This window comes from Tachypleus tridentatus, chromosome 4 (assembly GCF_004210375.1).
Source record: "Tachypleus tridentatus isolate NWPU-2018 chromosome 4, ASM421037v1, whole genome shotgun sequence".
NCBI lineage: Eukaryota > Metazoa > Arthropoda > Merostomata > Xiphosura > Limulidae > Tachypleus > Tachypleus tridentatus.
Genome location: NC_134828.1, coordinates 73,168,400 through 73,194,345, shown reverse-complemented (window position 1 = coordinate 73,194,345; position 25,946 = coordinate 73,168,400). Strand labels below are relative to the sequence as shown.

At 34.5% G+C, this 25,946-nt stretch overlaps 1 protein-coding gene across 1 annotated transcript in view; it reads right to left on the bottom strand.

The window, feature by feature from the left end:
- Positions 1 to 25,946, bottom strand: part of LOC143248150 (chordin-like) — a 142,817-nt gene that overhangs the window by 53,975 nt on the left and 62,896 nt on the right. The window contains exon 3 of the mRNA XM_076496582.1: positions 6,204 to 6,330. Coding sequence (XP_076352697.1) covers positions 6,204 to 6,330 — 127 coding nt within the window. The remainder of the gene's footprint in view (positions 1 to 6,203; positions 6,331 to 25,946) is intronic.

Genomic DNA, 25,946 nt, shown 5'->3' with positions numbered 1-25,946 from the left:
AAATCACCCACCCCTCTCTCCTCTCCTCATTCAAGAAAAATAAAATAATATGAAAATAAAGGTCCAGTTTTACAATATCCAGTACCAGGCTATGTTGTTGTGCCTTCAATTAAAAAATATACAAGACCTTTGTAAGAATTTTCCCTTCCAAATTAAATCTCAAATAGCATTATTGGTTCAGATGTTGACCAATAACGCTGTGCCAATTCCGCAAATACAAATCTGTAAAAAAAAAAAAAAAAAAATCCTTTCGATCGATGTGAAGAACAAAAAAAACAACAACTCAAATTCTGAATAAAGTCGGCCAGTTTCAGTACTAGCCTTTCCCAGGTGCGAAGCTGAGGTGGGACAGACTGAATATTGGAGGGAAGGGGTCAGTCAAGACGTGCATATTGAACAGGCTGGTTGACCTAACAATCCCCCTTTAGTGCCATTCTTAAAGACAACTATATCTTCAGTACCAAATGGACAATATTGGTATATCTGTATCACCTCATGTGCTAATGAAACAATGTTTATTTCAACAGCTCATAGACAAACTGTCCCCCTCATCAGCAAGTCTGAAAACTTATAGTATTAAAAATCGGGTTTCCATATCCGTGATAAACACAACAGAGATAGTCCATTATGCAGCTTTGCACTTAAAAACAAACAAACATAAGCTGTAGAAATAACAATGCAGAAATAGGACACTCCACAAATAATAAACAACTGTCATATAACTAACACAGCAATTCCCTTACAGAGTACAACCGTTTCATGCCGTTTCTCAAAAGTATTTAAATGATTTTTTTACTGTTATTATAGCAAACGTTTCGTTAACTAATTTACAAGCTTAGAATTGTAATAATCAACACCTAGATATTAAAAGCAAATACTCGAGAGAATACGTAACATAGTTGTTTTTTTTATTGTATTGTTTCATAAAAGCCGAGTGTCTTAATTCGTGGAATATGATAATAAATCTGCTAAAAGTTAGTTGAGTATTTTTCTTGGTTTTCTCATGCACTGGGCTGGAGCAACAGACCTCAAAGTCTCGCCGCTGCTGTAACTATCTATTCACTTATCCAACAAGATGTTAATAGTTCTGGCCCTCGGGTGGTTTGTATCCTTCCATCGAACGACATCATCAACTGATTTATATTTTCGATGTATTATGCAACTTATTTAAACCAAGAGAGTTTTCGACAGCAAAAGTAAAAACAAACATCCCTATAAAAAGGAGCGACTAAATAAATAAGTATTTGGTCCACGGACTTTAAAAGACTTTTAAGCTAGATCACGTGACAGATGCAAAACTACGTCACGAGCCACACATACAAATGAGCTAAGCACAAGGTGAATTTGCCCTCAGCTGACGATAAGGTCTATCCAGGGGCGCAGGCCGGCGCGACGGTGATTAGACCAAGTCAGGCGGAACCACCCTGGGCCGAGAGCTGGGCGGCTGATATTATCGAATTCATTGGTACTGACAAGCAATAAAACAGCTCAGCCTAAAACGTTGAACGACAGTAGCATATTGTTGATGGTTGTCGTTGATTTCGTAGCTTGTACACGTTCACTTGTATGACTTATTAATTAATAACCGTTGTTTCGGTATTGTCAAGTGCCAAACAGAAATATTCTCATTAATTAATAACCGTTGTTTCGGTATTGTCAAGTGCCAAACAGAAATATTCTCGAGATTATCTAGTATAAACCAAGAAACAAGTAACGTTCATCTTAAAAGTATTATGCGAGTCAACAAGTTCGTGCATATGCGTTTGGATCCACAAATATAATACGTCATTAGAAATGTATTTAGCATGGAGGTATCACATATAAACAAACAAACAAACAAACTTATTTCACACGAGAACTACATAGGTTTACTCGTAATTCACTTAGCATAATTCATCGTAGACTCTGCACAAATACTTAAAAATATGTTAAAACTCAAACGTGTCTGGCAAGTATTTTCACGTAACATCAAACTCCCAAGTACGAAATTTTTCTTGGCCTGACACTTTCAATCCAAACAAGATTTCAGTAGCCTAAATATGACATTAACGAGTTGAAACACGTTACGTGTATGACATCATACTGTGATTAACACACGTACATTACTTCTATATTTATTCTAAAACTGTTTAAGATGTAAAGATATATATTTAACTCTAAAATTAATTATTTGTTCTTATGACGTTATGTTGCTTTATATTCAGTAACGTTATGTTTTCATAACATAGCGTAAAGAACAGACTACAAACATTGGGTGGAAAAATTAATTTTCTATCATGAAGTCAATCGATCATTCCGTACTTAATACCAAACAACACAGGTCTGTCAATACTGAGCATAAAATGTCATATTTAGTGCGAAATAAAATTCAACAACAACTGATATGTAGCGAAAAATATTACCAGCCTATGCATGTAGTAGTTTCCCTGTCTAAACACTTTAGTACAGAGTTTAATATATTCTGTATATGACGTAAAATACCTTCTCTCTCTCCTTCGCAGAAAATGGCATCTTAAACGTACTTTACAAGCTATAGGCTCATTCATGCAAAACTAGACGCCAAGTTAACAAGTCTGAACATGTAAAGACAAATGATCACTTTCACACCAGACCTGCACATGTTCAGTAACTTATGTCCAACATCAAAACTTGTTTTTGCTGACATAACTTTACTGGACGTTTCATGCTTGAAGCTAGATCCTAGTAAGCTCTGAAAAAGTCATATCTGTCAGATTTAAAGTTACAACTTGGATTTAAACTGCCCATACCACAAGCCTACACAATCCCGTGATTGGATTTCTCTACACGCCTATATTGACACTTGGTACAGCAGACAGACACACTGATAACAATGTAAATATTCTACGATAATTATGTCATAACTAACGTACTAACCCTAAACATACAAGTCTGATCTTATGTAATATACCACAAGAAACTTGTATGATATTGGTATAATATGTTCCGTATCTGTGGTATTGTATTTTTGGACAATAATTTTGCCTAATCTGATGTAATATCCCAAGATTAATAAATATGATACGGTGTAACATTCCAGTGTAATCGTTTTGAACCTGATGCAAAATCACACTGCTATATTGTCTCTAAGCAGCTGCATCAAATGTGGTATATTGCTTCACAGCAGTTGCGCCAAATCTGGTATACAGACTCACGGCAGTTGCGCCAAATCTGGTATACCGACGCACAGCAGTTATATCAGACCAGGTATACTGCTTTCCAACAGACGTGCGAGATGTGGTATAAAGACTCACAGCGGACGCGCCGGATCTGGCATACAGACGCACAGCAGATGTGCCAGATCAGGTATACAGACGCACCGCAGTTATGCCAGATTTGGTATGCTGACTCACAGCACTTGTGTCAGATCTGGTATATTGCCTCACAGCAGTTATGTTTATTCTGGCCTACTGTCTTCAAAAATTGTCTGATCTGCTTTAATTGCCAACAGTAATTATGTCTGACTGGATGTGTCGTCTCACAATAGTTATGTGTAATTATCATCTCATTTAGTAAACTGTCTTGCATCGTACAACATTTAAAAAGTACATGTAAGTTTCTAGTGAATTCAACGATAATTTTTTATGATTCAAATTGTGGTTAATGATCCAAAGTGATGAAACGCTTTTTAACATAGCTTTTACAAAGCTCACAAAGCAGTCTCACAAAAAAAAAAAGAGATCTAATATAAAGTCACACCCACAACAAGTTATGAATGTAATGAGCCACAGTGGAAATGTCTAGTGTAAGAAAACATTCCTACTTGGAGCAGTGATGTTCCTTAGAAAACCTAAATGTTTGCAGTGCACCAAATACTATAGAAACAATGGATTAGTTGATGTAATATCCGATGGTAACTAAACAGTTTACCTATGTTGTAACTAACGCTAGAATTTCTGATAGTTTCCAGAGATTTTTAAGCGCATTTTTTAATCTATTCATGCACTAAATTGGTTAAGCCCATGACTTTGTTGTTTCCATGGTTCCTTATTTCTTTATGTTTTAAAGCAAAGCCACATTAAGGCTATCTATTGTGTTCGATACAGCGAATCGAATTTCGAAATTTAATGTAATTCCTTAAACTTACCGCGGTCTTACTGGGAGATCCACAGTTTCTAATAATTTGGAAGTAACAAACAAAAATTTAGACAAACTTACACACAATATTGTAGTTAATCCTACCAATTACAATGGACAAAATCCTAAAATTACTTAACGCTGTGCAATACGAGGTCCCAGCTGGTAGTGAATGATATAAAAATACGCCTGTAATTTGGAGGATAATATAAAACTTTACAGAAAACTTGCTTTAATCCAAGCTGTTCCTCACAGCGTAATGTACCGAATCATGTTTCACTGAATGCAATATTTCACGAGTGATGTAATATGTCTTATTAGACACGTCTTCTCTGATGTACAGTGCAATAGACATCAATTTAAACACCAGCGTCGTGGAAATATGCCATGAATTCGCATGTAAAAGGTTGACTTTGGGTGTGGAGAAGAGGGGGAGATTCTAGCACTAAGTACGAACTCCTAGTGCACATTCCGTACCTCACATGTTGCGTATCTTGGTCTGCACATTCCACGCAACCATTTGGAAGGCGAACTACCTAGATGGCTCATTTAACTCAGCTGCTACGGTTACAAATCACCTAATTTAATGCTTTGGCGCCTTTGGCGTCACAGATCAAAACCGCGAGGTGTGGGTGATAGATAGTAATTGTCCACTCACTAGGGTAGCTTGAAAGCGAGAATCTTTTGTGTACAAGGCCCTCCCAGAGAGTTTACCCGTCAACAGAAAGAAACTTGCTCTCTTAATCAACCAGCCTGTCAGTTGGATCTTTGTCTTCATTAACTTTCTACGTACCGGTTTGTAGTTTCTCATAAGTCAGTCTTTTTTACATCTAAGAATTTTCAAGATAAAAACAGGAGTATACACATAGATTCTGTTCATTTACTATTATTTAGTAAATTCAACTTAAATAAAATGATGTTATTAGCAAGACGGATTTTTGGTTCGTGTTTTGAATCTGTACACTTGGAATAAAAGCTTATTCTATCATTTGATTTTATCACCGTTGACGCAAAAAAATAAACGAATTCTATTGGGGAAAAAAAGAGTTGGTTATATAAAAATATTTTAGTGTATAACTTTATACTGAGACCGAATATAACAATAAAAATGTTTGTAGATTTCAGTTGTGCATGCATCAAAAACTTGTGGATAAAATCGTAAATGGCGTAGCAATTACGTGTATTTTGTCATGTTTACTAATCTGAATGAGAGTATAAAGGCTGTGAATTTGTCTTAAATTCAAGACACGGTATAGATGAAAGAAATATTTATTTTGACCTTGAAAAACCATAATAAAAGATTCGTCAATCTTTTCTATTGATCTGAATGGATTTTTGTGTTAAATCAAACAAACCATTAATTTAAGCGATAAAAAGCACTAAGAGGAATTGGTATGGAAAAGATTTTAGCTATAAAACATTAGTTTTAACTTAGCTTGGAAAACAACAGTCACTAATAATAAAAAAGAAATTATTATCTTCTTTATCTTGAGTAGTCGTTAAATAGACCTTTATCTTAATACATATAGAATCCTAAATAATGATTACATAGACCACATTCTTACTTCTACAGAATTTTGGATAGAGAGAGACTTGGGTGACTTCATGGTAGACCAGATCTTGGTCTGGAAAGAACTCTGAGTGATTACTGGATAAATTGTATCTTAGTCTAAGCAGATTTCTGGGTTGTTGCTAAAAAGACTACACTTTGACCTCGATAGAATTCTGGGTGGTTGTTGAAAAGATCCCCATATCTTAGCCTTAATATAATCTCGGGTTATGGCTAGATAATCCTTGTCTGGGCAGAATCCTTTATACCGATTAAACACACCTAACTTTAGTGTGGACAGAATCTTTGGTTGTGGTTGATTAGGACTAACTTGACCTAAATCGAACCTTGGGTTGTAATAAGTAGTGTATGCAAACCGACGTAGACAAAATCTCTGGACATTAAACAGAAGGATCTTATCTCCTGATTTCATTGTGATAAGGTACACTCTTATCTTGACCTAATAACATTCTTATATTGCAAAACAAAGAGCATGGCATTGGTCTGGATAAAACTCTGTCCTAAACATACACTCACGATAGATAAGAAAAACATATACCTTGTCCTGGACAAGTCTTACAGCAGTGTTCTGGTAATAGGACTGGGGAGTCACAAGATGGTTTAGGACAGACATTTTTGATGTTCTTACACTTTGCTCTTGCAACGATCTTCCTCTTCCGTTGAACCTAAGAAATATAAACAAATATATAACATTATTGTGATGATATTTTGTACAATTCAAGCTCTCAGTACAATGTCATTATATTCAATAACCAAAACATATTCGTTTGTTTTTTAAATACGTTTTCTGGCGAAAACAATAGTTACACATGGTTTCTTTTTGGTACGTGTATGTTTTTGCTCATATTTGAAGGTTTAGAAAATGCACCTATTGAATTGGAGTTGGTTAAGTATCTTTACAAAATTTTCAAAAACCATGAGTGAAATTGAAAGAAATTGTGTCAACCACAGTACACCTACTATATATTCAGCGCTAACAAGGTTTTTCGTCTGATAGCATGTTTGGTACGACAGGGATTCGAACCCGCGACCCTCAGATTACGAGTCGAGTGCCTTACCCATCTGGCCATGCGGGACCTGGTGAGGATAGATTATCACCTACATGATGGAGTTATTCTCCCAGTTTTTATGGTATAGAATATCAAGGACATTGACAGCAGCTGTCACAATGTGGATGTAGTTGCCCATATTGCTGTCTTTATGTAGACCTTTTTATTCACAGCATATCTCATAAAACTTATACTAATTCTCTAGGGATCTAAACTCAACCAAGTGGAAGTATTCTCTTTCTCTCATTGTATTCTTAATACCTAAGTGGAAAGTTGTACAGACAACCGTGTGTCTGATTGTAGCGAGTGTGGAACAACTAGATGTATTTACAACCTCTGATCTTTGGTGCTTCTCATTTTTGCACAATGAGTATTTTCATAAACATAACATTGTATCTACTGTGAGTAGGTGTTCAAGAGTTAGGTATGTTAATATGCGAGTTGCTAGTTCTTTACTCAGCATGTTGAATGCTTGTTTAGTTTTCCAGGAACTTTCCATATAGGGTGAGCTACGTCAAATAATTATTTTTAAAAATGTTTATAACATTTGTATTGTCCAAGAAATTTTCTTAGCTCATGCACTTTCTCTGGTGTTGGTCAATTCTGAACAGATTCAATTTTTGTTAGACCTGTAGGCGTTCCTTTTTCATCGACTATGTGTTACAGAAATCATCTTTTGATAGAGCCGTTCACATTTCTTTGGATTTAGCATAAGGGTTTTCTTTCCTCAACTGATCCAGTAATTCTTAGCCCACTATAAGCATCAAAAGTTTTCACATGTGTAATTACGTCACTCATGTGGATGAATACGACATTCTAAAGCAATCCAGAAAATAATGAAAATGGTAACACACAAATTACTGCAACCCATTTCCTGCTGTAAAGATGAGTTTTTCCACTTACTTGTACTGACACTATATACTTTTCAGACCCAATATTAAAATCTACTTTGATTTGCAATAGGTTTCCATAGCAGAGGAACTCCTTAGCAGCATCTTTCTTTGTGGTTTCATTCAACTTATTGTAATTTACAAACAACTTTTTCTTTATTTTTTAAAAGTACAATATACAATGACTTTTATTTTATAAACATTCTCAGCCTGTTTTGCAATTGAGAATAATTTCTCGAACTGTGTTGGGGATGCATTTTTACTATCAAGTTTATTAGATATTTTAGTTGTCCAGCTCAAGTCACGGGGTCCATCAGAGAAGATATCTTGGTTTCCTACGAGGAACTCGTACAAAAAATGTTATGCATCAGTTGCGAGACTTTCATAGCTGTAGACATGCAGCTCCTTTAAGTGAGATGGTAAGATCCCTTCATGGGAAAAGCCAACAGACTTCCTACATTTTTTTCGTTAAAGTGCCTACCTCTGATGTTATTTGACGTAGAAGTATTACTTCCGTAGCTTCATATCTTGTAGTGTTCATTGAAGAATTGAATTTTGTTGCTCATTGTTTTGATGGCTCTAACTATGACAATATTATTATTCAAATTCATAAGATTTCTTTCAATCTGTAATCACTCTAAGCAATTTTGGCTCCAATCATTAGATCTAAATTTATTCTAATAAATTCTGACAAGTATTTTTCTTCTCAGTGGTATAATAATCACCCCTCTCTTCCTTATTGTCACTGAAAGCTCAACCTTTGATAGTGTGATTATTGTTTAATATACAATATCATACCGTTAAACTGTTCGGAGAAAGTCTAACCTCACATCACATTTCCCAAAATGCAATTTTTCTCGATATTACTTTCAACCACACTGTGTAAAGTAGCTTCTCACAATGTTGGTGACATTTCATTTTCCTTCTGTTGGAATATCCAGTTAATGTTCACATCAAAATGCATCTTTTCTCTCCATGTCAGCATTGTTTCCATCAATCTAAGTCTTTTAGCTTTATGGCTGAAAGCGGTCTCCCACCTTTATTACCGGATTATTACAAAACAAACATTAAAACAAATATTAAAAACGTAGCCTATAATAATATATTATCCATAAACAAGCATTAAGGTTCCATAAAATCCAAGGTTATTAAGTACCATGTAAATTTCAGTGAGCACTGGTTGCAAAAAAAAGTTGAAATTAACTTAAAATTTAATTTCAGAGTTTTCATTGTGATCACCGAGGGCTGAGTATATTGTATTAAAACGATTTTAAATATGCAAATTAATACGTCGTGTAACAAACACAGCGCATAAAATTTTGCAGTGGATAGAAGTGTATCAGAACTACGTTTTGGCATTGCGTACACAGCGAGATACCACCGAACACTGATCGCTTCTGCATAGTATATGTAACAGCCTATTCAAACGCAAAATAATATCCTCAGATCGTCAAAGTATATTCATATTGGGGATTTAGAATTTAAGATAGGTCTATCTCTTGCACTTAATAGCGCTAAAAAAATATAGATCAACATTTTGTAACATGTGAGAATCTACAAATGAAAATTAAAGATCGTTGACAGAAGCTGTTCACGGCAATGTAATGAAGGACTTCTGTTTGGAAAAGTGATACCAATAACTTTCATATCATATCTGTTTAGCCATCACATGTTTCAAGCAACTGACAAATGAAATGGATAATAATGTTGCTCAATGTGAAGACATACAAGTCACGTCGTGAGACGTAGCTCTTCTGAATTTCTGTGCAACATGACTGTTGAAATAGGAGGCACTAGGTAAACGTCATCCTTGTACACTATACGTATTAGACGAAAGAAACCAGGGGGTAATTGTGTAGGTTTGGCATGACAGCCTTTTTCGGAACCTTTTGTAATGGAAACTACTCTACAAGAATGTTGTCAAGATGCATAGTCGTCAGATATAGTTCGACATAACGTGGTGACATGGACTGTAATGATGTGGTGAGGCTTCAAATTACCTTTAATGTAACGTACTCAACCTTTGTCTCTTGATTAGTTTCTTCGATAGCACCTGACTCGTTACTTTTTGCATTAAAGCAAAAAAAAGTTTTTAGCTTTACTACGAAACCTTTAAAGGATTTGTTTGTTTGTTTTGAATTTCGCTCAAAGCTACACCATGACTATCTGTGCTAGTCGTCACTAATTTAGCAGTGTAATACTAGAGGGAAGGCAGCTAGTCATCACCACTCACCACCAACTCTTGCGCTACCTTTTTACCAATAAATAGTGGGATTGATCGTCACATAATAACGCCCCCACGGCTGAAAGGGCGAGCATATTTGGTGTGACGGGGATTCGAACCTGCAACCCTCGGATTACGAGTAAAATGCCTTGACCATCGGGCCTCCTTTAAAGAAACATTGTAAAAAGTATATATGTATGCACACACAATGTCGTGAACATGAGATATTATCACTTCCTTACTATATACTGTGTCTCTTGTGCACCATATAGCATTTCCTCCATTCACATAGCGTGGACAGAACAGAAGGTAAACACGAATGGGTTTCATTGGCCCAGTATTTGAATTAAACTGCGATTATGGTGAATAATATAACTATATATATGAACTTGTACCTTCTAGCTGTTACACACAATTGTGAGAATATGACATGATCTTTTCCTGTTCTGATTGCAAGTAGTGTGAACGCAGGAAATACTATCTCATCGCTCTCCACATTATTTCGTGTGTACGAGATAGTATGCCTATATTCACAATGTTCCTTTAAGAGCTCCGTAATTACAGACCAGAAAACAATTATTTTTTAGCAATATTTCCTCAAAGCTTAAGGGAAGCTTACAAAATATACTGTAATTTTGTAACAAAAATGTTTTCTGAAATCCCTAACTGCGTTTTGATAATATTTACATGTTTACACACTTATTGTTCTAAAAACCAAATATATGCATAGTGGAAATAATAATATAATTAGGCTTTATTCGTTTAGATATTTTAAAATGTAATATGTTGAACTAATGCAAATCTATTGTGTAAGTTAAATTGTAAGAGCTTCCATTATTTTACGTGTAGTTATTTAAATGCCTACAAATGATCAGATGATGTTACAAATTCAGATAACTTGTTGAATTTACCAGAACAAATGATTGTGGTTCATATCTGTATTTTATATTTTCCGGAACAAGGTGACCTTAAATATTTTTTATTTTGCGGCATTCTGAACATTCTACGTCCTTTTCAACGTCTTTTTTGTGTCTGCAAAGAAAATGTAGCAGTTTTATGTTTACGCCCACAAAGGAATGCTGCTGTTCTTTCTTCCCCCATTCAGAAAGCTCACAATGAAAGAAGAAGCCTAGAATTTTTTTTTTTTTCAAAAGACATTCCAAGGATCAGGTAGTTTATTGACTAGGCTTGTCTCCACATGGTTTTGACCTAAGATCCGGAGAGTCACACCCCAGTCAGCTAAAAGAAAGTTTTAGTTTAGTCTTCTCGTTTTACATAACTAACGTGAGATAGACGTCTGCTTTCTCCTTGGGTGGTTACCGACGGTATTGACTTTGGGTGGGGTTAGAGAATTTGTTACCTAACGGCCCCTAGCGGTGACCTCGTGAAAAGTATGTTTAAATTATTTCAACTTAACAAAGCAGAATTTTAAAAATGAGAATCACTGAGCTAAAATTAAGACGAGTATTTTTTTCATCTCAGATAATAGATATTTGTTAACCTTTCATGCTTTGAAGTTTACGTGTTAACTTGAATTCCACAGCATTAATATGTTGCTCAGTAACCATGTTGTATGAAAACAATGTCATCTATATATATAAAACGAGTAAACTGTTAGTTTTTAATTATTTCATCTAGGCATATTATTACATACCATATATACTACTATTACTGATAAAGTTAACACTTTTTAAATTTATTATGACATTGTTATGGATTTAAACATCGATAAGTTAAAAAACAAAAACCATACATTTGAGTTTTTCATAATATTCCTAATCACCACGCTTCATTTATGTGTGTTATCAATAACTATTAACAAACTTAAGAACTACCCTTACAAGTACTTCTTGAAACAGACCATTCCTTTATAAACAAGCTACCCTTACAAGTACTTCTTGAAACAGACCATTCCTGTATAAACAAGCTACCCTTACAAGTACTTCTTGAAACATAAAATTATTTTATAAACAAGTTATCCTAACAATTTCTTTCGCAGCTACTCCATTTATGACTAAATTAAGTCTGTAGAGAATATTTGATATCCTAACTGAAGCATTGTGGACTAACATGCTATAAGAAAACATCTCTTCTCAAAAGAGAGAAAAGTGTATTTAGCAATTTTGTCACTCTCGACACGACCAAAATGTCACAAACGTGAAGTCATATCGTAGGGCTGTGATCCATTATGATAGAGCTATCACTAAAGTTAACACGCTATCATACCTGTCATTTCACATTACACTCAACATACGAGGGGAATGAACACGCTTGCCCAGGTATTTTTAAAATCCCTAAGTTTTTTTTTTAATTCAATACCCTAGAGAGGCCAAAGGAATGAACTGGACCAACCGAAAAGATGTAACAAAAAGTAATAATATAGGTACACAAAGAGACATTATTACAGTGAAATTAAGAACGCCGTGAAAAATATTACATTTAATGATTTGTAAGTGTGGCAACAACGACACTTCTGCGGTAAAAGATATTACAAAAATCAAGTATACAGCTTAAAGCAAACACACGCACACAGAAAGAGATGTTATACGAGGAAGAGCCAGCAAAGTATCGAGTCTGATGGAGACAGCAAAACGGATGACAGAGTAGAGTCAGACACATTAGCGGAGTCGTCGCCAGTTCACTGAACTGACCCTGTCTTCCATTTATCACTGACAAGCTCCTTATGCCATATCAGAGGAAGAGTTGGTGGGTCATTGGCCAGGCTAATCGAGTCAAGAGGGAGCCACCTGTCAAAAAAGACGGATCCTATTTTCGGTCAGTTGATGATGATGCTTCGATTTTGAGAAGTTATTATCTTAACAACTGAACGTGGGCGCATCTGTCTGCATTTCTACAGCTTCGTTCTAACCTATGTAGAAGATTAACGCTAACTAAACGATTAATAAAATTTCCCAGACTGCAGTGCGTACTAGAATGGTGTCATGTGATCCTCGAGGAAGGATGTGTATTTGTCTAGTTGACGCATTGAAAAGTTTAGTCGCTCTTAATAACATTAACCATAGTATACCCGTGTTTTCACATCAACGTTTCTTTAATTAATGATCTCTAGTAATTCTTTAATTGAGCTATTTAATAGCGTGTATATTGTAAGAATCGACGTAAGGATAATGTCTAGACTGTTGATAGGAAACTGTCATTACTGACTATATAACGTTAGTTTTGCCAATTTATTATAACACAAATTCTGTTTTATCATTAATTTTTGAAGCTGTACAGCTCTTCTCAAAGGCATGCAAACAGTTTTGTTTTACACCCCTGCTACATACGCTTTCACGGAACGAGTATTTTTGACTGTTTATTAGATTATTTTAAAAAGAAAATGGGTACAATGTTCAAGGAAAAAAATTCAGCCTACAAGTTCAGAAAGACAAAGCTGTCGAAGTTTTTTTCATAAGACTCAGTACGATAAAAAAGGGTTTGGTTTGAATTTCGCGCAAAGCTACACGAGGGCCACCTGTGCTACCCGTCCCTAATTTAACAGTGTAAGACTAGAGGGAAGGCAGCTAGTCATCACCACACACCGCCGACTCTTGGGCTACTCTTTTACCAACGAATAGTGGGATTGACAGTCATATTATAACGCTCCCACGGCTGAAAGGGCGAGCATGTTTGGTGTGACGGGGATTCGAACCCGCGATCCTCAGATTACGAGTCGAACGCCTAAACCCATCTGGCTATGCCGGGCCACCCATGAAGAATGATTTTGATAAGACGATAAGACTAAGGTGCTTAAAAAGAGCACTTTGCGGCAACCCTTCTTCACTTCTGTGGTTTATAAGTAATACTAGTAAATCTGCAAAACGCATGACCTGGCTCTAAAGGTTTTCGGAATTTGACCACCAGTAACGTAAATACAAATTGCAAAAAGAGCTAATTGATTCGAATCATTCGAATTTAGTTTAGTCAAACATCACCAGAAAGGAGGAACTTTATTAAGTAAAATTGGACTAATACATCTTACATATCTTTGAGCGAAACTACTTGTTCTTGTACTTCAGGAAAATACATTGTTTTTTGTATTATCAAGTTTCTTCAGCGCCCGCAGTGAGAAGTTTATATGTTACTGTTCGAGGTGTTCTACTAACTCATACTGAGCAATAAGCGTGGTATTACATCTCAATAATATCTTAATCCCATTATTAGTTTTCAGTCAAATCCATTTTTCTAGTTAGAAGAATGCACGAAAGTATTTCAGCAACGTTTATGAAATGCTAAAAACATCTTTTGTTCAGTTTCATCAGGACATTTGGGTTTCAACATTCAAAATCTAAGTTGGTACAGTACTTACATCAGTTATTAAAGTGAAGACAACTATCAGGGTGTAAAGTGCGAAAGCTGGCGAAACATGGCAATTTTATGTGTAGTAGGTGCGATACAACAATAAGTCTGATACCAACTTTAATCATTCTATTCCGTACCAACCCAAGTACCCAATTTACGTGTTTTAAAGTGTGACGGCTGGCCACCCGATACTACTATTTGAAACGTTACTAAACACTAATATTATGGTAAAACACCGTAGTGAACCAGCAAAGAGAGATGCGACTAACATCGGTATCAACCTTAATGTGATGCATCATTAAACCTATTACCAGTTTAATGTATCATGCTTCTACAACTTAGTTTTATAACGCAGAACTTGATGAACTTTTAACTGTCCACTGTACATTGTATTATGTTAATAAACTGACACAAAGGCTTAAGCCATCATTTTACATTCAACAATTTACGTACAACTCTGAAGATAAATAAACGCAGAAGTATTTCATTTTCATCATGCTTGTCAGTCTTGATCATTCCATCTCATCATCTCTATGTAACACGAGGTTCTCAAATCTGATAATTCTTAATTATGACCCATGTTGAAGTGCATGAATATATTTAGCACTTTGTATCAACAGAATGCATCACGTGACATGAATATGTTCGCTTTGAGCCAAGAGCCCTGTTATTCAATATGTTTCAGGCTCTGTCGGTACCCACGTTTAATTTCAGAATGATTTATTGAGCCAATTATGATTTTAGTTACGAGCATTTCTGAGGAACTTAGAACGCGACAAATGCCCTTCGTCTTGCGCTTTTCGAAGGCTCAAATTGTATCAGAACTTGGAAGCAATCCTGTAAACGAACTTGCTAATCATCAAATGAATGTTCGCACCAGAGAATAGTACTTCATTTTTATATTTCAAGTAAACAGAGAGCATTGTTGTTGCTTTGTCACGTTATTTCACGAGCTGCGATTTACGCTCGTTAGTGTCAAGTGATACGCTCAAACAATTCATGTATTTTCAATTTTATAATGATTAAAATCGCCAAAGTAAGAAAATGAGAGATTTATTATTTATTTTATAACGTGATTATCATATTTTACCACTTTAAACGCAGTCTAGAGCCACAAGTTAAACAATAATATATGCATTTCAATGTGTGCTCACTGCATTCTACGTTGCGATTTAAGCACTAGGTGTTTTAAATAGTTACCTAGAGTGTCAAACATGGTAGTGTATCTAACGATTTAAAGTTTAAATGTTCTTTCAAAGAATACAGAAAAAGAAAACATTAAAACACTATAAAGCGCCACTTCTCCGATGACTCAACGATAAATCTGAAGGCTTATAACACTAAAAATCGGGCTTCGATACTTGTGTTGGGTAAAGTACAGAAAACCTGTTATGTATTTTGTGCTTAGCACAAACTGAAGACTAAATTATAAACATGTGCAACTCAGTATAAAGCGAATTAAGTTCGTCTCTTTTCCTAAACTTCGTACAAAAACAAAACAACAACGCTTTGAAACACAATATTAGCATTTTAGTAAAATCTATATATTTTTGTATGTGCAGTTACAAACTGTTTTTGGTTTGATTCTTCGACGGTGTAAAAGCTGAATTAAAAGACTACTTCAAAGTTATTAGGTGTTGGTATATTCTACAGTTCTAAATCTTATGCCGTGTATTGTTTAAACAATTAACTTAGTGTGTTTGTCAGTATCTATGTATGTAATCGAAACTCCAGAGCCGTATACGAAATGGCATCAGAAACGAAAATCCATAAAATATTTGACAATTTGGGTGTTCAAGGTTCAGACACTTGGAAAAAAAATACCTATGCGCAACAACCACGTCTTTATAATAAAAACAATCTTAAATAAACAGCTTTCACAATTAAACCCTCACGTACAGTCCTAGTATCTTTATTGATGTAATTTGTAAATGTAAAACAAAGAAACTGAAGTTCTTAAATTTTTTTTTCAATAAAGGATAACGAGTTTATTATATAAAAACATATTTTATATGCGTAAAATGTATGAAAATTTTGAGTTATCTACATTGAATAATTGTAAAACAATGTTCATATGATTAAAAGGGTACAAACCGAACATTTTTCCCGTGCAGTACTTCCAAGAATAAAATCCTTTATTTTTTAGAAAATATCACGTTTTTTAATTTTTCTTTTGCAAAGAAGTATGAACGCTATGATTAGTAATTACTAGCACAAACAGCTGTCTGTAGAGCAGGGTTTCTACTAATAATATTAATTTAGTACGCTTTATTAGTATTACTTTTAATGGTAGTGGTTTATAATCATGGTAAGCAACACACACTATTATTTGGTCTCCCTTACCTTCACACAACATTTAAATGTTTTTTCTGCGAAACAGAATTACTGTTTTAAAGAAATCAAGCTCCATTAAAATATCTACATCAATAAATTTTAGATAAATAATTATTTAAATTGTTAAACAATTTATTTATCAACTGCGATGTTCAAAATCAGTCAGTTTTTCTAATTGTATTAAAAATATTTGGCTTTCAGATCTTCTTAAACTGAAAAGATTATTATTTGTTTTAATTAGTAAACTTCTTGTACCTCGACTTTTCCTAACTTGGATGATAGGATTACCTTTATTATAAAATAACGATATTGATATTATTCTTCAGGGATATTCGCACAAAAACTTAAAAGAAAAATTCATTATATATATATTTACAATTAAAAAGTGCATTGCTTTATTATTAAGTAATTTAATCGTTTTTTCAAGTAAAATCGATTTTTTAACAAAAAAAATAATTTTGAGACAAACATTTCAGAATTACCGAAGAATTGAGTAAACAATGTCCAGTTTTCCTCTGCGCTAAACCTACACCTGTTAGTTCTTCAAAAGCGTAATCATATGTTAACCCTAAAAAAGTATACGCTAACTGAAAGACTTCTACTAAACAGCACTCTTTTATAACTGTGCAAAAAATCTTTTTTTAGATCTGTTTTTTTTTAACTCTAAGTAAGAAACATTTATCATTAGGAGGAATAATACAAACAGCCGAGTATTATTTAACTTTCATTAAAAAGTAGAAATGAAATAAGATAACACCTTTAGAAAATTTAAATTAGGTGTAGTAACCTCATTTTATTTCCTTTTTTAATGATTTGTTGATCTGCTATTAATGTACATGTCCTTTATTTGTGTTCAGTTTCAGAGCAAAAAGTTATACAATGAACTATCTGCATATATTCGTCACAATATCGCACTCCAAATTTAAGCGTTATAATTCCTCAAACTTAGGCCCAGTTTCCCTAATAGTTAAGGACTCGACTCGTAATCTGAGGGTCGCGGATTCGAGTCCCAGTCACACCAAACATGCTCTCCTTTTCAGACATGGGACATTATAATTTGACGATTAATCCCACTATTCGTTGGGGAAATGAGTAGCCCAAGAGTTGGTAGTGGGTGATGATTACTAGATGCCTTCTTTCTAGTTTTTCACTGCTAAATTAGGGACGGTTAGCGCAAAATTGAAAACAATCAAACCCTCAAACTTACCAGCTGTGTCACTGGAAGACTTGTATTTAATGTATGCAATAGATCATAATATGTAGTACTTCACCAAAATGTGTTTATATTAATATACATCTAATAGAAATGATGGAATATTTCAAAATGTTATTAAAATGTTAGCGTTTCAAAGTATGTGGAGAAACGTTTTTACACCCGAACTTTATATATCTTAGCTTGAGTATCGTATGTAAAAACTATGAGTGATACTTGCTTAATGTTATGCAAAACAATCCTTTCGATAAACCAGTCGAAATGTATTATTTGTATTTTGATTTTCTTTTCATTATCACAAATAATGGCTTCTGCTAGGAGATGAGTGACCAAAGTATCAGTTAGTTGTTTTACTGTTATCCGTTTTCGTTGAATTTTAAGTTTTAACAAGGTTCACAGGGGACAAAAGTTATTTAAGGGATTCATACAACTCTTATAATTGGAGTTTTTCGTTAAGAGATTCATACAACTGTCTTTAAGTGGACTTTATCGTACATTAAAACTTAATTTTTCATTTCTTTTTATGGCAGAATTCAATAAGAGTTTGACACATCTGTTTGTACTCTCGAGACTAAACAGAAAGTTTAATGTAACTTTGGGTTATTACTGCTTACTACCTGGTATTTCCTTTGAAAGAACAGAACCTATGAGTGATAAATTCATTGCAAACTAGAAAGATGGTGTGTATTGAGTGCATTATTCAACAAAGGAAAATAGAAGACCCCAGAGATGGGTGAAAATATTATATTTCAAATGTTAGATTCAATAGTTAACACGCACAGTAAAACAATACTTGCGATGATTAAATCCTAAAGATAACTAGTGCTGTGTCAGTCAAACTCTAGATAATTCCAACCTATAAACATTGAAATCATTATTGATGTCAATTTTTAAGTTAACCCATAATGAAATACACGAACGTTTCATCCTGTTTGTTATTTTGTAATGTTTGGGGCAAATCTTCATCAAGTGACTCTTGCATACAGGTATACAAGTTTTTGACGATATCTCGAGACAAAAAAAATAATGTGTGTGTACTTACTTATAGGAAGCCATTTTAGCATTGTAAATCATTATAAATCCGAAGACTTAATTTTTCCCACTGAGGAACTAAAACACAAAACTCTTGAAATTAGTATTTTTGGTGTGGGTTATTTTCAAATATCTGAATCCAATTTACTACAAGTCGTTGAACATATACACACGTTATTAATATTATAACTAATTATTGGATATGTCAAAGGACCAATCAATGAAGGAGGAAGACATTCCACGTGACCCACTGACCGGTTACCTCAATAGTCCTCTCTATCAACAAAATCGTGGTATGATTCTACTGCACTTTGCGATGTTTACACATTCCTTTGCACTTTTAAACGTTACTTGGGTTTTTCACGGAACTTATAAACTACCGGAAAAGCTCAGAAAGTAGTTTATTTTAGTTCACTTCTCCAGGAAGTTTTCCGTACGGTCTGTAACGCTGATCTGTACATAGACTCTTTGGCTCCCAACGATGTGTTATTTAGTTCTTAACATTTTGGAATTTCTTTCAGATTTGTACCAATAACCCTGAGGAGGACAGAAGAGTTGTATCAATCACCCATAGGAAGGATTGGGGTGGGAGTCACACTGCTAGAATTAAAGATGATGAACCTTACTGATCTCAGTTGAATTTTTCATTAATTTTCTGAAACCGAAAATTCTGAAAATCACTTAAGAATAGTTGGAACAAAGAGTTTTCTTCTCTGTTAGGTTTCAAATTAATCGACAAATAACATGTAATGTTCACTGAAAGTCAACATGTTCAACTCAAATGTGCTCAAGCACAGAAACAGTCGATTGTACTCATACACTTTTTTCCGAAATATTGAAGAAAAAAAAGTAGTAAACCTTAAACAAACATTGTATATATACATACACTGTTGGTCAAAATCTTAAGGCTAATGAACATAAAGAACAAATATGCATTTTGTGTTGTTAGACTCAACCACTTATTTGAGTAAAGCTTCGAAAGATAAAAATAAGAAAAGTTAAAATAAGGTTCCATCATAATTTGGGGTGCTTTTTCCTTTCATGGAACAATGGAGTTTCTGGTTATACGGGGGCGTCAAACAGCAGCTGGCTACATTGACATATTGGAGAGAGCATCCTTCTTGACTGAAAGCCCTCGCTTGTGTGGAAATGACTGGATCTTTCAGCAGGACAACGCTGCAATCCACAATGCCCGCAGGACAAAGGACTTTTTCATGGCAAACAACGTGTTCGCCTGAACTGAACCCTATTGAAAATGTTAGGGGGTGGATGACAAGGGAAGTTTATAGAAATGGACGTCAATTCCAAACAGTGCGTGATCTTAGTGAAGCCACCTTCACCACTTGGAATAACATTCCAGACAGTCTTCTGCAAACGCTTATATTGACCATGCCAAAGCGAATGTTTGAAGTTATTCGCAATGACGGCCGTGCAACTTACTACTGAGACCTCTTGTTGGGCATTTCCTAACCTGTTTAGGACTTCTTTTTGGTATGGTCTTAAACTTTTGACCAGTTAGTGTTTAAGCTAATTTCATAGTTTTCACATTTTCCCTATTAAATGCTAAAAAAAAAAGTTTTTTTATTTTTATTTTCCCTTTTCTTATTTTCATCTTTCGAAGCTTTACTCAAATAAGTGGTTGAGTCAAACAACGCAAAATGCATTTGTCTTCTTTATGTTCATTGACCTTAAGTTTTGGACAGCAGTGTATATCCAGAATGACTTCAACCACTTTTTTTTTTTTTTACTTTATTAATAACTTAAGCGACGTATTGAGCAATTACCTAGCCCTTACCGACATTTTGTTCGTCAAGGCTCAATAATCTTATCATAATTTTAAACTTTACTTTAAACTATATTAGGATCCACCTCATTTCCTTGTTGGTCTTTATTGCCAGAAAGGTGATACTATAAAAAAATTATCATTATAGAGGTTACCATATTTAAACAGTCGCATAAAATGTAGTTAGAACTGTAAATCTGTTAGAATTATTTTATGTGCATCTTAATTCTTAAAGCATGACCTATGATCTCATGAAGTAGAAACGGAAGCTAAACGTTTCAAAATAAGAAAATAAGAATGTAAAACAATACTGAAGAAAGAAATAACATTAATTAGCATCCGGTGAAACGATATTAAATACAGTATTCATTAATAGGCGTGGGATAGCTTTAGAATATTATGAAGTAAACATACATCTGTGAAGAGCTGTTTACATAGTAATGACGCCTCTTCCGGTTGAGATTAAACTGGGTATCAATTTGTTTATTTCCATAATTTCATTCTTCTAGGTCAAAGCGTTGAATTATCAATATCAAAGTTATGGCATATCACCCAACCATACTCAACTTTTCAATGTATATTGATCTTGTTTTCTTTTAATTTTTTCATGAACACTGTTTACGTGTGATTTCTTATGACACCATGCGTACAGACACAAACTGGTGTACACTGTAAAACAAATCTAACGGTGTTATCAAGGGCACAGTTATAAACAACTTTTATACTAATTTACATAATGTATGCGTGTTTTACATAACTGAGTAAAGATATTTACAAGGATAGTTTTCGGTAGTTTTTATTACTTAGTCTATGATATAAGAAAAAGTTCAAAGAATAGAGGTTTTGGTTATTGGAGTTCACTAACTTCATAAATATCTGTTAGAGATTGTTGACGAAAAGTTCGCTCTAAAAGTTCATTCAAATTCTAGCATTAATTCAGAAAAACAATATATTTAGAGTTGGCGTTGAGTAACTACTTGTCTTCCCTCTAATCTACTAAAGATGAATTTTGTGTAGCACTGCATCAAATTTCTATAACTTTACGTTCAGTTGAGAGTTTAATTCGACTTAATTAGTTAATGGAACTAATCGGTTCATGAATTAAGGCAAGATTATGGAAAGTACTAATAGAAAAACAAAATATTCGACCTACTTTAAAATTACAAAATAATTATTCTGATCATAACTTTTAATAAGTCGGTCAGACTGGGGGAAATAACCAATCTTTTAAACCAGTCTATGTATTCTTCAGGGGAAAGACGTTCATCTCATCACCACTTTCGTCTTCTTTGAGAAGTTATCGTTTGGATCAGAATCAGAAACGTTGGGGTATAGGATTTCCTCAGAGAATGTTCAGGAGTTGATCTCTCTTTCTATCGGCCCTAGAAGTTTATTTCAGGTGAAAGTTTGTTTGTTTGTTTTTTGTAAATTTTGAGCAAAGACTAGAGGGAAGGCAGCTAGTCATCACCATCCACCACCAACTCTTGAGCTACTCTTTTACCAACGAATAATGGAATTGACCGTCACATTATAACGCTCCCACGGCTGAAAGGGCAAGCATGTTTGTTGTGGCGGGGATTCGAACCCGCGACCCTCAGATTACGAGTCGAGTGCCTTAACCACCTGGCCATGCCGGGCCCGGTGAAAATAGTAACAATCGGAGAGACCGAGAGAGGTAAAGATGGGGTAGATAACTGGTATCATTTATACTGATAGGTAGAGAAAAGGCGATGGACATAAATAAGCCTTAAGAGATGCCGGAAAACAAGTTGAGTAAGATGAGGAAGGGGAGAACACTTTGATTTGTTGTTGGTTACTGGAGTAGATATTACACCCTTCATATGGGGTGGGGGGCCTTTTAATGTTCAAGGGTTTGGCTGTCTTTTTTTCTTTAATTGTTGACTTATTGGTAGATTGGAGTTTCTTGATTAAAGATGATCTTTATCTGTGATATGGAGCTTGATGATTCTAGCTTTCAAAACAGTCTCTTGAAGTTGTAGGCAACCCTAGGGGGACAACGCTTCGGACTAAGCATTTTTCCTCTTGTAAAAGTCACTAAACTTAGACCACTTTTATCACTTTTCACATAAAACACGATTTATTTATTGTTGTTGCCAGTTTTGGTGGCATACGTTATTCAGAGATTGTTGTCGTTAGTTTTCGTGTCCCAATGAAAGGGTAAATGGTCAGGACTAAATTTTACAGTATGTATTAGAAAATTATAGCTTGTTAAATAACGAAAGTAACTTTGTGGTTTCTCTTTGTTTTACTTTTATGGTCAAAATAAAATTGAGTACTTTGGGTAAAAAAATCTAAGTGTTTAAACTATAATATTGGAATATTCTCTGTAAATTTAAAAGTGATGATATACACCTAGAAGTTGGTACAAAATAACATTGGACGTAAGCAAAAGTATCATCATGTTGTTAATCATGTTGATACTTTTGCTTACGTCCAATGTTATTTTGTATCAACTTCTAGGTGTATATCATCACTTTGTTTGGAACTACTTTCTACCACGTCACAGAGATCAGTCTCATAACCATGGGTACTACCTGGCATCATGATTTCCTTGTAACAAACTTCTCTCTCGATGTCGTCATTATAACTTCACACATCTTGATAAAGTTTCCACAGTTGAATCCCAGTCAAGGTTTAATCACATCAAAAGAACTAAAGTCCATTGTAGGGATTTTGCTAGTACGTGGTTAAATGAGATTGGTGATATTCTAGTTTATTTAGCTATCTTTCTAGTAATAACAAAAACGAAAGAAAACGACTGGCTTGACTGAAAGCTTGTGAGCTTTCATTAACTTCAAATCTTTATTAACTATCTTATTAAACGTGCCAAGAGATGTACCCGCCTTTATTCTAATAAGGTTTGGGTTGAAGGGTCTCTTTCGTTACCGTAGCCTTCACTTTAAGAATAAAGAAGGTTACCCTACTGGATTAGAGTGCGATTTTAAAACTTCCTAGCTGTATCCTTTGGCTCTATCAATTTATATAGCAGTATTATTCTTTAGTAGGAACTATTAAATGAGTCTATCAAAGGCAACATTGCAATGTTAAATGGTTAAGAATTCCTCGTAAAATAAATATGTTCATGTGAACAGGTCGTCCTTATAGTGCTTTGACTAGCATTTGCAAAGTCATACCGCTGCAACAAATCGTTCGTATAAAGTATGATTAACTCTTTGCAATTCCAAAATACAAACAGAAAAGTATATCTTAGTCTTAGCAATAGTCACAACACTACATTAGCGTCAAAAATCTCTCTTGATGATTCCAACAATATAGAATATAATCAAATGAATCAAGCTAAACTTCCTTTTGCTTACAATAAAAAACTTGGATATAATTTAACTTCGTACTGCACTTTTATCACAGACTGTATTAACTATAGAAATCATTATATACTTCCATTAAGTAATACCTAGCCCCTCGCTAGTACAGAGGTAAATCTCCGGATTTACAACGCTAAAATCAAGGATTGAATTCCCCTCGGTGTGCTCAACAGATAGCCTGATGTGGCTTTGCTATAAGAAAAACACACACACTTAAGTAGTACCTATTTGTACTGAATTAAGGACATAAGATAACAAGTGTTAAACCTGTAAGACATATCATCGAAACGTTATCACCCTTATTCTCTAATTAGCACGACAGGTATAATTAATACTGAGTTACATTTAAATATATGTTGCTAATTAATAATTAAGAAAAACATTACAGACAAGTGAAGTTAACAAAAAAAATCATGCCCCATTGCAATACTTCCGCTACGTAATATTTGCACATAATATTGAAGTCACCCCACTAAGAGTAGTTCCCTTTATTGTGATGAGGAAATACAGTTGTATATACACGAAATTACTAAGAAACAACGTCAGAGTATCTGTTTCAGCAAACTTCAACAACTACATATTTTATCCCAAGAAGCTCTGCGTGTGTAAACTCTAGTGCTCACATGTCCTGGAAACAAAGGAAATCTAATATTAAACAAGTAGAAGTACATCTGAAGGGTGAGGTACGATTAATTAAATATAATAAAAGCACAACTTTCAGTAAAGGAGAACTTGTCATGGCAAGTTTTCGGTTGGGCATTTCTATTGGTAAATACTCAAATTCTAATCAAGATTAAATAGTCATAATTAGTTAATAGTAGTTCAAAAGCCAATTAAAAAATAACAGTTCCCCCATTCTGGTTATTTTGATTCTATACACGACTGATGTAATTAGGCAACCTACATCAAATTAACCGATAATTCAGTGTTAAATAACACTTAGTAGAAATATTAAATAACCAAGTTCGTAAAAACTGATAAGAATACTTGAAACGTTGCTTTGTCATCCGTTAACAGATACCAAACTAAGACGTCTCAGAATCATGCCGCAAAGATCCTTTAACAATTATACAATATACAAAGAAACTTTAGTGGTACAAACAGTAACAGCTATTGAGCGTTTAGGCAATAATATAAAATTAATTTGTCTGTATCACAGAATTCACAGTATCGTTATAAAAAGTGTTATAGGAAAAAACAAATGTTGTGATTCTCTCTTTAACTCATTGAATTACGATCCGGCGTAGCCAGGTGGGTTAAGGCGTTCAGTTCGTAATCCGAGAGTCGTGGGTTCGAATCCCGATCGCATCAAACATGCTCGCCCTTTCACCCGTGGGGCGTTATAATGTACGGTCAATCCCACTATTCGTTGGTAAAAGAGTAGCCAAAGAGTTGGTGGTGGATGGTGATGACCAACTGCCTTCCATCTAGTCTTACACTGCTAAATTAGGGACGGCTAGCGCAGCTAGCCCTCGAGTAGCTTTGCGCGAAATTCAAAACAAACAAACTCATTGAATTGAAAGATTCTCACACTGCTAAAACGAAATGAAACTGTAAAAGTACTGCAATTAAATATAAAAAATATTATATATAGATAGGGGGTCATTGATATAGCTCTGGATTTCGCAGCTGGCGACCTGTATTTGAATCCGTGCGATACCCAAAAATATTTCCTCGTACTTTAATCTGTGTTTGCGTTATAAGAGTAACGGCAATATCTTATCACAAATTGTATCTGGTAGGAAGCTGTTGATTGGCTGTCTTACTACTGGTCGGTAGTCCAAAATTAGAAACGGCAGCAGAAAGCTTTACCCTAGATAGAAAATATCACGCCAGTTTCTTACCTTTTTTATAGTTTATTTGTAGGACTTCTCTGTATATACAAAATACTAATTGATACTAATAAAAGTATTAACAATCAACATTTCTGTACTGAACACTAAAATAAAAACTTGAACATTTCAAAAGGTCCGCTAGAGTTCGATCAAAGTAAGTCATGGGCATCCAAAGAATATTGAAAGGCTACTGATATATACTTTATATAAAATTATTTTAGGGTTATTTTAGTGCTTAAGATGATTATTTTTTGTGTGTCCTTCTTTTAGGGTTG